Here is a 13,123-nt window from a genome sequence, read left to right as displayed (position 1 = left end):
GTGCAACACTGAATGCACTAACAAATAAATTGTACATTTTTAGTGGGTGAATTTCATGGTATATTAATTATATGTCAATCAAGTTGTTTTTAAAAAATAGAAATAATGGTTCTAACTGCATGTTTTCAGAAATAATGCTTAATGGTCTTCCTAAAACGTAGAGAAACAGATGCAGCCCTAAGCTGAAAGTTCAAGAGTGAAAAGCAAGCTGACTTGTAGTCTAAAATGATTATTTTACAAAAGCCCAAATCAAATATCTTTTATGATCAAGCATAACTTTTTGTTTAAATTAATTTTTGTATAAACCAGCTGCACAATTTCTCGACATGATTAGTCATTTTATTGGGATTTATAGCAATCTGGGCATTTTTTTGCTATATTGGGTAAGAGCTAGGACAGTCATATTCTAAAATTCTACTCTGCTTCTTAGTGATCAGTTATGTAATATTCCTCGCTTTTCGTAAAGGCAAAATTCACTTTTCTAATATTAACCCTAACAATATTTTGCAGCAAAAGAACTAAATTCAGGGCAGTACTTTCTACTTGTTGTATTTGAGCGCTGATTTAATTCTGTTTTACCAGTGCAGAAATTTAAAATATTAACTCTTCCTTAAAATGAAAGAAGTCACCCTGCTTTAGAGAAAGACAAAGGAAAGGAAGCCTCATTTGCACAAGATAGTTTACTAAAGTTAAGATCCTAATCAACACCCTCCCCTGCCCATCCCATCCCCAAAAGCCATCAATACGAAGTCTCTGATGTTCTAGAGCTTTGTACAACCTTGTCCTTAACAGGAAGAGAAGGTGTGATCTTTTTTTTTTGATTTTGAGTTCTCTCCTTTGTAGAGGGTTCCTCTGTGGACATTAAAATAAGCCCCAACAAAGCTTATGATTTCTCAGGGTGTGGAGCTCCGCAGTATAAACAAACCCATGTGGGGGTAAGTTGGAATGATAGAATGCTATCTAGCTGGGAGACATCCTGGAGCTGATTAAAAAAACCTTCATCTCTGCCCTGTCACTTCCTTTCAACAAGATCCTGTTAATGTTTACACAATTTTAAAAGTGTATCAGATATCTCAAGGAATAACGTAAAAGGCCCCTTTGGGGTTTGGTTTTTTTTTTTTTTTTTAATGTTGGTGGAAAAATATCAAAATAGGACCGTTTACATTTATTTCATTATCCAATCACAAGTAACGCCACCAAAAAGTTGTTTATCCCTACCCTGCTGGAGAAATGCCAAGCTTACCTTCCTTCCCTTTTTGAAAGAAAATGGAAAAAAACAAACTTTTTCAACAGATCACTGTATCTTAGAAACGTTACCCACGATTCCATGAAACGAACTTCAGCCCTCGATAACTGAGTCTGTGAGGTACGTTTCCCCCAATGTTACAGCGTATGTGGCTAACAAAAACAAAACAATTGTCTTTAGAAACGATTAAGCCCTTTTAAAGTTAGTTTCTAAGTATTCAGAGTTCTGCCAGGATAAAAGAAAGCAATCAGCACTTCTACTCCGAAAACAAACCATAAATCAGTTGACAAGCTTGAAAGAATTCAGTCCTAGTCTGCTCGGAAGCCAAGCGTAAACACAGAAAAACCTGTTGGCACGTTTGTCTTGCTCTCTAAGTTTCGCGTTTTAAAAACACCGCAATACGCAAACGGCCTTTCTCGCAACTTTCGGGCTCGGGAGAAACTCAGATAAACACTCAGGCGAGGCATCTCCTACGGAAAATGGAGCCTGTGCCTTTAAGGTGAAATCGGCTGGATCCCAAAACGCATTCCACTTCTCCGCGACAAAGAGTTTGGGGGAGCGCTACCTCTCGGGTTTCTCCGAGGGACTTGGCGGCTTCGGGCAGAGCCCGACCTGCCGCGGAACCCTCGGCCGTCCCAGCTGCCCTGAGCAAGCCCAGCGCCCGCGCGGCGGAGGCGCCCAGTGCGCCCTGGACTCACCGCTGCTGGGCTGCGGGGACAGCGTGGAGACCGAGGTCTGGCCCATGTCTGGGGTCGCGGGGCCAGGTCTGGCGATCACGCGGCTCCTTTGGTCCTTCGGTCATGGGTCCGCTCGCAGGCAGGTTTCCAAGCGTTCATTTCCCCGGCTGTGCGGAGCGGCCCTCCGGAATCCCTCACCTTCTCCCCCGCGCGGGTCTCCCAGCCCGGCCGGCCGCAGCCGGCGAGGCGGATCCTGCCCAGCGGATGCCTGTCATTCCTCTATGCAGATTAGCTGGGGTCAGGGGTCACGGGGGAGGAGGGAGGGGAGAGGGTGCGGAGGAGGGGAGGTGGGGATGGCTGTAGGGGGCTGAGTAGTGGGGAGGGGAGAGGCCCCTCGGGTCCAGCGGCGCCCGCGGGGGCTGTGAGGCCGGCACCCCCCCAGGGTAGTAGAGAGTTCAGGCGACTCCCGCTTCACTTAAAAGGTTCAATGTCAAATGATCCCTTAGGGCTATAAGAAAAGGAATTAAAGTACTTAGTCACGGTACTTAATTTAACAAAATTTGTTCTTTAAAGTTGATTTCTTCCTCACGTTCTGTTGGCACTGCTGCAGGACTGGTAGATGTCTGCTGTGTGGGGCTTTCCTCCTTAAGTTAGCTTCCTTTTAACAAACAAAAAAAATTAGTGGCCTCAGCTACCCTGAACAATAAATCTGATAGATGGATCTATGTGTGAGACCAGCAAAGGACAGGCCTTGCTCTCTACCAACTAAATTCCAGTAAGCTCACCTGTCCTATAAATCACTGTGAAATCTCTGAAACCTTGTGGTAAGGTGTTTAAAATATACAAAATGGGAAAACAACAAAAAAAAATGGTAATTTGTTTTAGGAGCTAACATTCCCTAAAAGTTGAATTAAATCCTCCCACAAGTAAATCTCAACCCCAAACTTCTTAAAAATATGAATATAGATACTCTTGGTATATACAATTGATGAGTAATCTATGGAGTGTATATTATAAATATTATATGTATTATACATATACATATATTATACATATACATAATATAATATACACTCGATAGATTACTCATCAAATGTATATATGTATATGTATGTGTGTTTGTGTCTATACATATATATATCAATAGATTGTACATTAGACATTAGACAATGTACATTGTACATTAGAGCACATAAATGTGTTCACTTGATGAAATTTCACTGTATACTATGATTTGTGCATTTTTCTGGATGGGCATATTTCATTAAAAAGTGAAAAATTAACTGCAATATATTTAGTGCATTTGCCACAGCGTTCACTTTTTAGGTTATCCTAGACATTCCACTCTAAATATTAAAAGCTATTATATATATATTATGAAACAATAATCTAACTTATTTAATACCTTAAGCATGAAAATCTTTTTTTCTGAAGTTTGTATTACTAAGATCACACACAGCCTTACTTTATTTTTTGAAAAGCATTTACTTGTCTGATTCATCATAATTAGGCATGTTGCCCGATTTTGTTCACACCCAAACAGTCCACCCTCTATTGTGGAGAATTTTTTCCCCTATAATAGTGTGATCAATTATCTATTTCCCTTTGCCTAATTCATTCTTAAGACACTTGATTTTTTTTTTTTAATGAAATTGAGGATTAACCAAGATGTGAGTTCTAACTAGGGCAATGAAATGAAATCAACTGAAGTTCTTTATAAAATGCAAAACTGTGGGGCGCCTGGGTGGCTCAGTTGTAAAGCATCTGCCTTCCACTCAGGTCATGATCCTAGAGTCCTGGAATCAAGTCCCACATCCGGCTCCCTGCTCCGCGGGGAGCCTGCTTCTCCCTCTCCCACTCCCTCTGCTGTATTCCCTCTCTCGCTGTGTCTCTCTCTGTCAAATAAATAAATAAAACCTTAAAAAAAATGCAAAACTGTTGTATTTTGGGAACACATCCCACCTGGGGGACTCATCAGTGAGAGGAAACAATTATAATGGCCTTTCCATTTCTTTGCTTTAATAAGTTTGCCTTAAAACAATAACAACAACAACAAAAAATTCAAGTTAAGTGTTTTCTCAACTGAAATTGAGAGGAGGGAACTTCACACTCTTCCTTTCATTGATTGAGCCCAATTAATAAGGGAGGTTACTGATCATAAGAAAGATATGGCAAATTTTGCACATTAAAAGTATGTAAATGGAGGGGCGCCAGGGAGGCTCAGGCCTTTAAGCATCCACCTCTTAGTTTCTGCTCAGGTCATGATCTCAGGGTGGTGAAGACTGAGCCCTAATTGGGCTCCTCCCTCAGGCGAGTCGGCTTCAAATTCTCTCTCCCTCTCCCTCTGCTCCACCGGCTCATGCTCTCACTTTCTCTCAAATAAATAAATAAAACCTTAAAGATTATGTAAATGTAATGATTTTTTTAAATGACAAAGGCTAAATCATTACTATCATTTTGCTATCATTACTTCTCTTCCTTGAGAAATAATGTGTTTCTTTTTTATTTCTTCTACAAATTCTTATTTCAAACATCAAAGGGGTACTCTGTAGTTCTCTTCTTTCAGGATTTACTAAATCCATCTATATTTACCTTACTCAAAACCTTTCAGGATTTGCTAGTTAATATAATCTTAGCCTCATGTGAGATTCTTATAATCCCCGATCAAGTTACACCCTTTTCTCTGAAACTTTTCCAGTTCCATTACACTATCCTTGAAACATGTCAGCCAAAAACTGCAATAAGTATACATCAAGGTTTCTTTATAAGAGTGGGACAGTTATTCTATTTTGTTGCCTTTTTATCAAGGCTAACAAATTATACTAATGAACATAGGAAAAAGTCTACAGAAATCCCTAAATTCCATTTATAGGTCATCACATTAGAATTTATCACCTAACAAGATTATTTTAAGAAAATTTCCAAAATTGTCTTTTTCTTGCCTTATTAAGATAATTATTCAGCCAATATATAGTCTTACTAAGAGCTCTGGGTGTTAATCCTACAGTTTATGGCTAAACTATGGGAACATTTATTGTCATCGGAAAAATATGGACGTTTCTCTGTGTATTACCTCTTTCCAGGGAGTTTATAAAAATGTTAAATAAGGGGGCGCCTGGGTGGCTCAGTGGGTTAAGCCGCTGCCTTCGGCTCGGGTCATGATCTCAGGGTCCTGGGATCAAGCCCCGCATCGGGCTCTCTGCTCAGCAGGGAGCCTGCTTCCTCCTCTCTCTCTGCCTGCTTGTGATCTCTCTCTGTCAAATAAATAAATCTTTAAAAAAAAAAAAAAATGTTAAATAAGATTAGTGCCGGAGCGCCTGGGTGGCTCAGTCGTTAAGCATCTGCCTTCAGCTCACGTCATGATCCTGGGGTTCTGGGATTGAGTCCTGCATTGGGCTCCCTGCTCCTTCGGAAGCCTGCTTCTCCCTCTCCCACTCCCCCTGCCTGTGTTCCCTCTTTCGCTCTCTCTCTGTCAAATAAATAAATAAAATCTTAAAAAAAAAAAAAAAGATTAGTACCAACATCTAACTCTGAGGAAGCCATCTATTTTTTAATTGTTCAGCATTTATCCCTTTGGTCCTGTTTTTTGGTCGGTATTTCTAAACCAAACTCTTATCCAGCGATATCCTGATAAATACTCAATACTCGGGTTTGTCTGGGGGTGGGGGACAAGATTGGTTTGGGAAGTATACATTGTATTTGCCGATTTCTTTAATGTAAATACTCCTACAATGGCCAATTCAACAAGTCATCAACTGGCTTGCAAAATTTATGTCAATTCGTTTGCAAAATTCCTGGAAATTTAACAACTTGCTTCTATGAGCTGCCTTCAGCATACCACTACTTTCATCCTTTATAATATCCTGTCATCAGGTCATACCATGACTGACATTGAGGAATAGTCTATGTTAAGCTCTCCTAAAAATATAAAATGATGGCATCTACTGATTTTTCCACCCTACAGTCTAAATAACTTTCAATCCCTGAAAGATTTATTCATTTAATTCCAGAAAGAAGTTAAAGTGAGTGGATTAGTTAGATAGAATTTCCCCTTCCTGTATCTGGTTTGCCTTTTGACAAAAAGGTTGTAGATACACATCGAGGTTTTCAAGCAGTTTACCTCCTCACACAGATTTCACTGGTCTGATTTGGAGTTATGAAGCTCTCCTAGCTAGGGTACCCAAAGTTACACTTGCACCCCTGCTGGATGGAAATCACTAGATCTACTAGATAAAAGTGAAAGGCATAAATAAACCCAAACTTTAGCTATCTGTTTGTGGAAAGGTCCATACCTACTAGATCCAAGTCCAAATTGTAGATACACAATTCAGTGGCTAGAGAAGATGCTGTATAATTAGAACAGTCATCACTACCAAATCCTATGCTTTAGGTGACTGCCAGTCTTTTCCAGGTGGCCTGGAGTGGGAGAAAGAGTGAGACCTTTCTCCCTCAGAACTTGGAGTGGGAGAAAGAGTGAGACCTTTCTCCCTCAGAACACAAATGCCATGAATACACATCCTGAGGGTCTGCTTTGCCCGGATGCCACAAAACCCATTTTGAGATACCAGCAGCTGGGTGGGAGAGAAGGGTTCAGCAGGCTCCCAACAGATGAGATGGTTGGTCAGAACAGTGGTGGTCCAGGAAGCAAGGTGGCTGGTGGTGACCATGTACATGTACGAGAAGACAAAGATTCTCTTAACTGGTGCTCTTATTCCTGGACTTGGCCATGAAAATTTGGTGAATTACAGACATGTCCCTGAGTCAGGGGAATTACAGTCAAAGAAAAACCCTTTCCTACTGGGAAGGAAATGAAAGTGATTAAAACTGAGTAATTTCCCAAATAGGAATTTTTTCCCCCAAAGTACTAGTTTGTTTTCTAGATAACAACGGTCAGAAGAAACAACAGAAATTCACAGGTCATCTAAGACTACTATGTTAGCCAATTATTTTCTTTCTATTTACCATAATCAGATTTACTAAAAAGCAAACAACTGTCTTTTCTTTTTTCCGCTGATGGAGGTGCTAGAGGGTAGTTTCTATTTTTTTAGTATATGTGCTGCCAAAGCAAGCACGCTAGAGGGCAATTTTTAAAGTTGGAAGGTTATTTTGACACAAGGGGTTCTAATAATCAGGTAAAAGAATACATAACCCAGAAACAAAAAACAATATACAAACATTTTTAAGTATTAAGGCACCTTTTTTGAACATCTGCCCGGTTTTTAAAACTTTGTATTACTCCAAAACTTGGCTACATTTTGTGAAAGGAAACTTACTTAGAAAAATATAATTACTAAAATGCTAGTTAAAATTTTACTGGATCTTATGATTTCAGTTGAAATTCTGTATATGTAACTAGTGTTTACTTTTTTAAATGTTATTCTATAGCATTGCGACCAAATGCTTCCTATGCCTTTTATTTGGACAATGCTGAGAGATTTTAGTTTTAACATGATGATATAAACAAACAAAGGAGAATTCTGATTAAGAAAAGAATTTTCTAGTCATATTATACATCAACAGAAGAGAAAAACACATTCCACAAGTATTAGAACAGGAAACAAACCTGTAAAACAGGCTTTTCTTTCCTATTGTTCTCATATTTTTATAGGATTTATTTCCTGAGTTTTCCTTCTACTGCTTGCTCAAGCTAGGATTATCAAAATACCTTACCCCTGCCTTGCCCCGAGTGAGTCTCCGCAGAGGGCGTGGTGGATCTCACGTGTGCTTACTTAGTGACTGAGTTGGACAGTTAGGAAGATTTATCCTGGAAAATAAAGACCTTATGGGTGGTGCTGCAGTTTCCTTTCCCCCAAATTTTCTCCACCCCAGGAGAAATAGTGTGTAATTTACTGCACTTCATTCCACAGGAAAGACAAATTACTCATCCACAGTGTCTAAGACCCTGACAACTGCTGTAAAATTAATAATTTTTAATTACTGATCAAAATCTATAGAGACCAACCATTAAAGACATCTTTAATAATTACTGCCCAATTTACAGAAAATAATTGCTTAAGGTAAGGCCCAAATCATGGTTGTTTGGTTTAAGATTTTATTTATTTATCTGAGAGACAAAGAGAAAGAGCAGATGGGAGCACAAGCAGGGGGAGGGGCAGAGGGAGAGAGAGAAGTGCAGTCCCCACTGAGCAGGGAACCTCATGCAGGGCTGATCCCAGGACCCTGAGATCACAACCTGAGCCAAGGGCAGATGCTTAACCAACTGAGCCACTCAAGCACTCCCAAATGCTTGTTCTATTAACCACCACATCCATCCATAGGACTTACCAAATGTCTGGCATATAGAGGGCACTCAATACATAAGGGGTAAATAAAAGAATAAGCATTTACATTACCTCCGTAATTACAGCAACTTGAAGTATGGATAAAAAAAAATCATCTGGAACTCTATGTATGATTTTGAGAATAGTAACACAGACTCCCTAGCAAAATATTATCAAGTCTGTCAATGACTGTAAATTTGCTTTTATATGCCATGCTACAAATAATCGTCTAGTGGTTCAGTTACACGGACTGAGCACCTCCCATCAGGTCAGTACCCATTGTGCATGGGACATAAGTGAGGCGCAGACCCTATCCTGGTGGGAGTTCATAGTGCGGATTTTTATATATATATATATATATATATATATATATATATATATATATATATGCATGCTGTGGAGGGTGGGCATTGTGGCTTACACGTAAAGGATTGTGGAAGTGAGTACTTTGATAGAGATTTGTTCCACCAGGGATTAAGGATGAGCAACAGGCTGCTACAGAGGAGGCTCTGAACTTTGTCAATTGCCAAATCTGCATCTTTCCAGCACAGAGGAAGCAGTTGATTCTGAAGATGCCTCCAGACGGTGACATGCTTCCTAAATCAAAGACAGATTAAATTTTGATCACATGTGGATCATCTAAACTGCATTTGTTTGTTTATTGCTTACAGCTTTTTGAGGAATAATTTACATTATAAATAATTTTGAGGAATAATTTATTTTATGTAAACAGTTCAACGAGTTTTGGTAAAAAATAGTATAACTACCACCACAGTAAAGTTTCTGAAAACTTTGAAAGCCTTCAAAACTTCTTTCATGTCCTGTAGTTAATCCCTGTCCCACCCAATGGCACTGGAGGACTCCTGACCTGCTTCCCATCCCTGTTGTTTTGACTTCTCTAAAACATCACATAAATGAGAAAACACCATATGCAGGTTTTTAATGTCCGGTTTCTTTCACTTCATTTTTTTTTTTAAAGATTTTATTTATTTATTTGACAGACAGAGATCACAAGTAGGCAGAGAGGCAGACAGAGAGAGAGGAGGAAACAGGCTCCCTGCTGAGCAGAGAGCCTGATGCAGGGCTCATCCCAGGACCCTGAGATCATGACCTGAGCTGAAGGCAGAGGCTTTAACCCACTGAGCCACCCAGGTGCCCCCACTTAATTTTTTTTAAAGATTTTATTTATTTATTTGACAGAGATCAGAAGTAGGCAGAGGCAGGCAGAGAGAGAGGAAAGAAAGCAGGCTCCCCGCTGAGCAGAGAGCCCGATGCAAGGCTTGATCCCAGGACCCTGGGATCATGACCTGAGCCGAAGGCAGAGGCTTTAACCCACTGAGCCACCCAGATGCCCCTCACATAATGTTTTTGATATTTATCCATGTACGTGTCAGTATTTTGTTCCTTTTCGTTGAGTAGTGTTCCATGGTATGGCTATAGCAAAGTTTGTTGAACTATTTACCAATTACTTGACTTTTGGGTTGTAACTTTATCTCATTGTATTCCTGTGCTGTGAAAATACAAATCATATTATATTATATTATATTATATTATATATATGAATGATAGTTCTGTATAAATAAGAATTACTTATTGGCTCATTATTCACCCAGCAAATATTTATTATGCTTCTTTTATTACGCTCTGTTCTAAGTATTTGGTATATAGAATTAAACATGAAGTAAAAATACCTGCACTCATAGAACTTATATTTTAGTGAAAGGACAGAAAATAAGCTATGGACACAATAAGTCAGCAAATTTTATAACAATTTAGATGAGAAGTGCAATACAACAGAGAAGAGTAGGAGATTGGATTAGCATGGGACGGTCACTGAAAGGGGGCTATTTGAGTATAGACCCAAACCAGGTGATGGAGTTAGCCATGTGGCTATCAGAAGGAAAAGCCTTCCTAGCAGAAAGGCCAATTAATACAAAGATAAGAATATGCTGTATGTTCAAGCAGTGAGATTGGAGTATTAAAGGAAGGGCAGATGAGAAAGTGATTATAAGCCTTGTAAGACCTTGTAGTTGACCATGGACTTTGGCTTTTACTACAAATGGGATGGAGATGCAGGGATAGTTTTGATCAAAAAAACCATGATCTGACATATTTTAGGATCACTATGGCTTCTGAGTAGAGGACAGGGGAGCCAAGGTTGGAAGCAGAGATACTACAGAAATAATCCAGGCAGGAAATGATGGTGACTTAGACCAGTTTGGCAGCAGTGGGAATGGTGAAATGTACCTGGATTTTGGATCCATTTTAAGGTAGAGCCAAACTTCTTCATGGGTTGCATGTGTGGCATGAGAGAAAAGAGATGAAGCAAGGATGATTTCAAAATTTTGTATGAGCAACTGGAAGGTCCAAGTTGCCATGAATCAAAATGGGACAACTGTGAGTAGAGTGGGTTGAAAGTGGAAAATTATAGGTCCAATTTTGAGATGTTCAGTAGACATCCAAGGGGAGAATGAAAACAATGCTAGGTGACATCAAGGAAAAAAAATCTAGACACATCTGGTAAAATTGAGTACTATGGATACAGAGAAAATAAAAAAAGTAGTGAGTAGACAAGGAAGGCCACATCAAGGAATCCCAATAAATCGAAGAAGCCAACAGAATTATATTTTCCTGATGTTACAGAGAAATAACTGTCAACTTAGAATTCCATACCCAGATAAACATTCACTAAGTCAAATAATCACTCACTAAAAGTGGTTTATCACTAAAGGTACTTCTACAGAATATTCCTCAACAAGAGAGAAAATGAGCCCAGATTAAGGGTGAGATGCAAAAAACAATAGTGGGTACAGAAATTGATAAAATTATGATGGACTTAATAAAAGACTGGGTATGCAAAATGGAGAGGTAGTCAGTAAATTTTTAATATATGTTAATGTCTTGATTTTGACCAGAAAGAAGACAGACAAATTGAATAGTTTTTGATTTTGTTAGAAAAATTTATTGTTTCAAGTAATAAGAAAAATACAATAATGAGCTTCCAAGTTAGCAAATAAAAGAAAGGGAAAATAGAAGTTTTTATTAACCCAAATAATGAGATAGTAAAATGAAAGAAAAAAATTGAAAAAGAGCATGCTAAAAAAAGATGATACAAATTAAGATGGTCAAGGCAAGTCCAAATCAGTAATTGCAATACATGTGAAAGGAATATCCTTATCTAATGACAGACACTAAAAGATTGGAGGAAGCAGAAATATTATATATCTTTCTCTCTCTGCCAAAAAAAGATGAAAATAAAAGCATGAAAAATACATACCAAGCAAATGCTTACCAAAGGAAAATTGATATATCAATATTAATAATTGGGATGCCTAGTTGGCTTAGTCAGTTCAACATCCAACTCTTGATTTCAGCTCATGTCATGAGCTCAGGGTCCTGGGATTGAGTCCTAGGTTGGGCTCTGCATTCAGTGGGGAGTCTGCTTGAGGATTCTCTCTCCCTCTCCCTTTGTCCAACCCCTCCCCACCCCCGCCACACTCACTCTGTCTCTCTCAAAATAAATAAATAAATTTTTTAAAAAATAGATGAATTAAAATTATAGTCAAAATAATAAAGAGAGTGGGGTGCCTGGGTGGCTCAGTGGGTTAAAGCCTCTGCTTTCGGCTCAGGTCATGATCCCAGGGTCCTGGGATCGAGCCCTGCATTGGGCTCTCTGCTTGGAAGAGAGCCTGCTTCCTTTCCTCTCTATCTGCCTGCCTCTCTGTCTACTTGTGATCTCTGTCTGTCAAATAAATAAATAAAATCTTTAAAAAAATTAATAGAATAGAGGGATCTATTACAAAGGATAAAAAAAAGTAACAAGAAGATGCACGTACAAATTATTAAGGGGAATACCTCACCATCAGAACCTTGAAATATGAAAAGCAAAAACTAACAGAATTGCAAGGATAAACTGACAAACCCACAAGAAAATGGAGAAATTTTAGTATATCATCAAAAAGTAATAAGATCAAGAGGACAGAATACTTTCAAGGTTAGGGATCTGAACAATCCAAATGACAAGCTTGACAGCAGATGTATGCAGAGACCTGTGCTCAAGAAATGGCAACTAGACACGGAGCTAATACTGGATCATATGTAAAATCTAAATAAATTTTAAAGACCTCATATTAAACAGTCCACAGTCTCTGACCATAATTAAATGTATTGATTTCCAAATCAAGAAGAAAAATACTTAAAAACAGAAACAAAAATGTCTCCCATATAGTTTTTGGAAATTAAAAAAAAAATGTACTCCTAAGAAATGCAAGGAAATCAAATTGTAACTCATAAAATGTTTAGAAGGAAACAACAATGAAAGTGTCACAGAACATGTGGGTTGATGTTAATGGGGGTAATCAGAGGTATATTTAAAACCCTAACAGCCTTTATTTTAAAGGAAGGAAGGAATGAAGGGAGGGAAGGAGAAAGGGAGGCAGGCAGGCAGGAAGGTTGCTTTAGGGATAAAGTTATGCATTAAATTAGTTAAGTATTAAGCTCATGAAGGTGAAGAAGAAAAGAAAAAAGGAATGAACAGAGAAGAAGGAGAATAAAAAAGGGGGACACAAACGAAAGAACTAAAAATCAAGAGAGGCGATTTATTGCTTTGGTACATTCAGTACCGTCCTTCATCCATGTGAAAAGCAGGGGCTCATGCAATCAGAGAATGCTCTACACTTTTGAATGGAAAAAGTAATTGGGATGTAGGTGAAGACAATTCAAGATGCAAAACGGAACTACCTGGAAGTTGGAAGACCTGAAACATCACTAGTAGAGAGATGAATTTACTTTCTTTTTTGAGAGAGAGTGCACGTGCTCATGCAAGGGGGTGGGGGCGGAGAGAAGGAGAGAGAGAATCCCAAGCAGAGAGGAGGAGGGGGAGGAGGGGGAGGAGGGGGGAGGCAAGAGGGAGGAGGGGG

The 13,123-nt window shown here is 39.0% G+C and overlaps 1 protein-coding gene across 1 annotated transcript in view; it reads right to left on the bottom strand.

Moving 5' to 3' along the window:
- The window catches only part of LOC111147576 (phosphatase and actin regulator 2), a 111,352-nt gene extending 109,362 nt beyond the window's left edge, over positions 1-1,990 (bottom strand). The window contains exon 1 of the mRNA XM_022503686.1: positions 1,945-1,990. Within this exon, the coding sequence (XP_022359394.1) occupies positions 1,945-1,990 (46 nt within the window). The remainder of the gene's footprint in view (positions 1-1,944) is intronic.
- Positions 1,991-13,123: the final 11,133 nt, after the last annotated feature.

Source organism: Enhydra lutris, unplaced genomic scaffold (assembly GCF_002288905.1).
Source record: "Enhydra lutris kenyoni isolate GAN:26980312 unplaced genomic scaffold, ASM228890v2 scaffoldscaffold17, whole genome shotgun sequence".
NCBI classification, from domain to species: Eukaryota; Metazoa; Chordata; class Mammalia; order Carnivora; family Mustelidae; genus Enhydra; species Enhydra lutris.
This window is presented reverse-complemented; position numbering and strand designations above follow the sequence as displayed.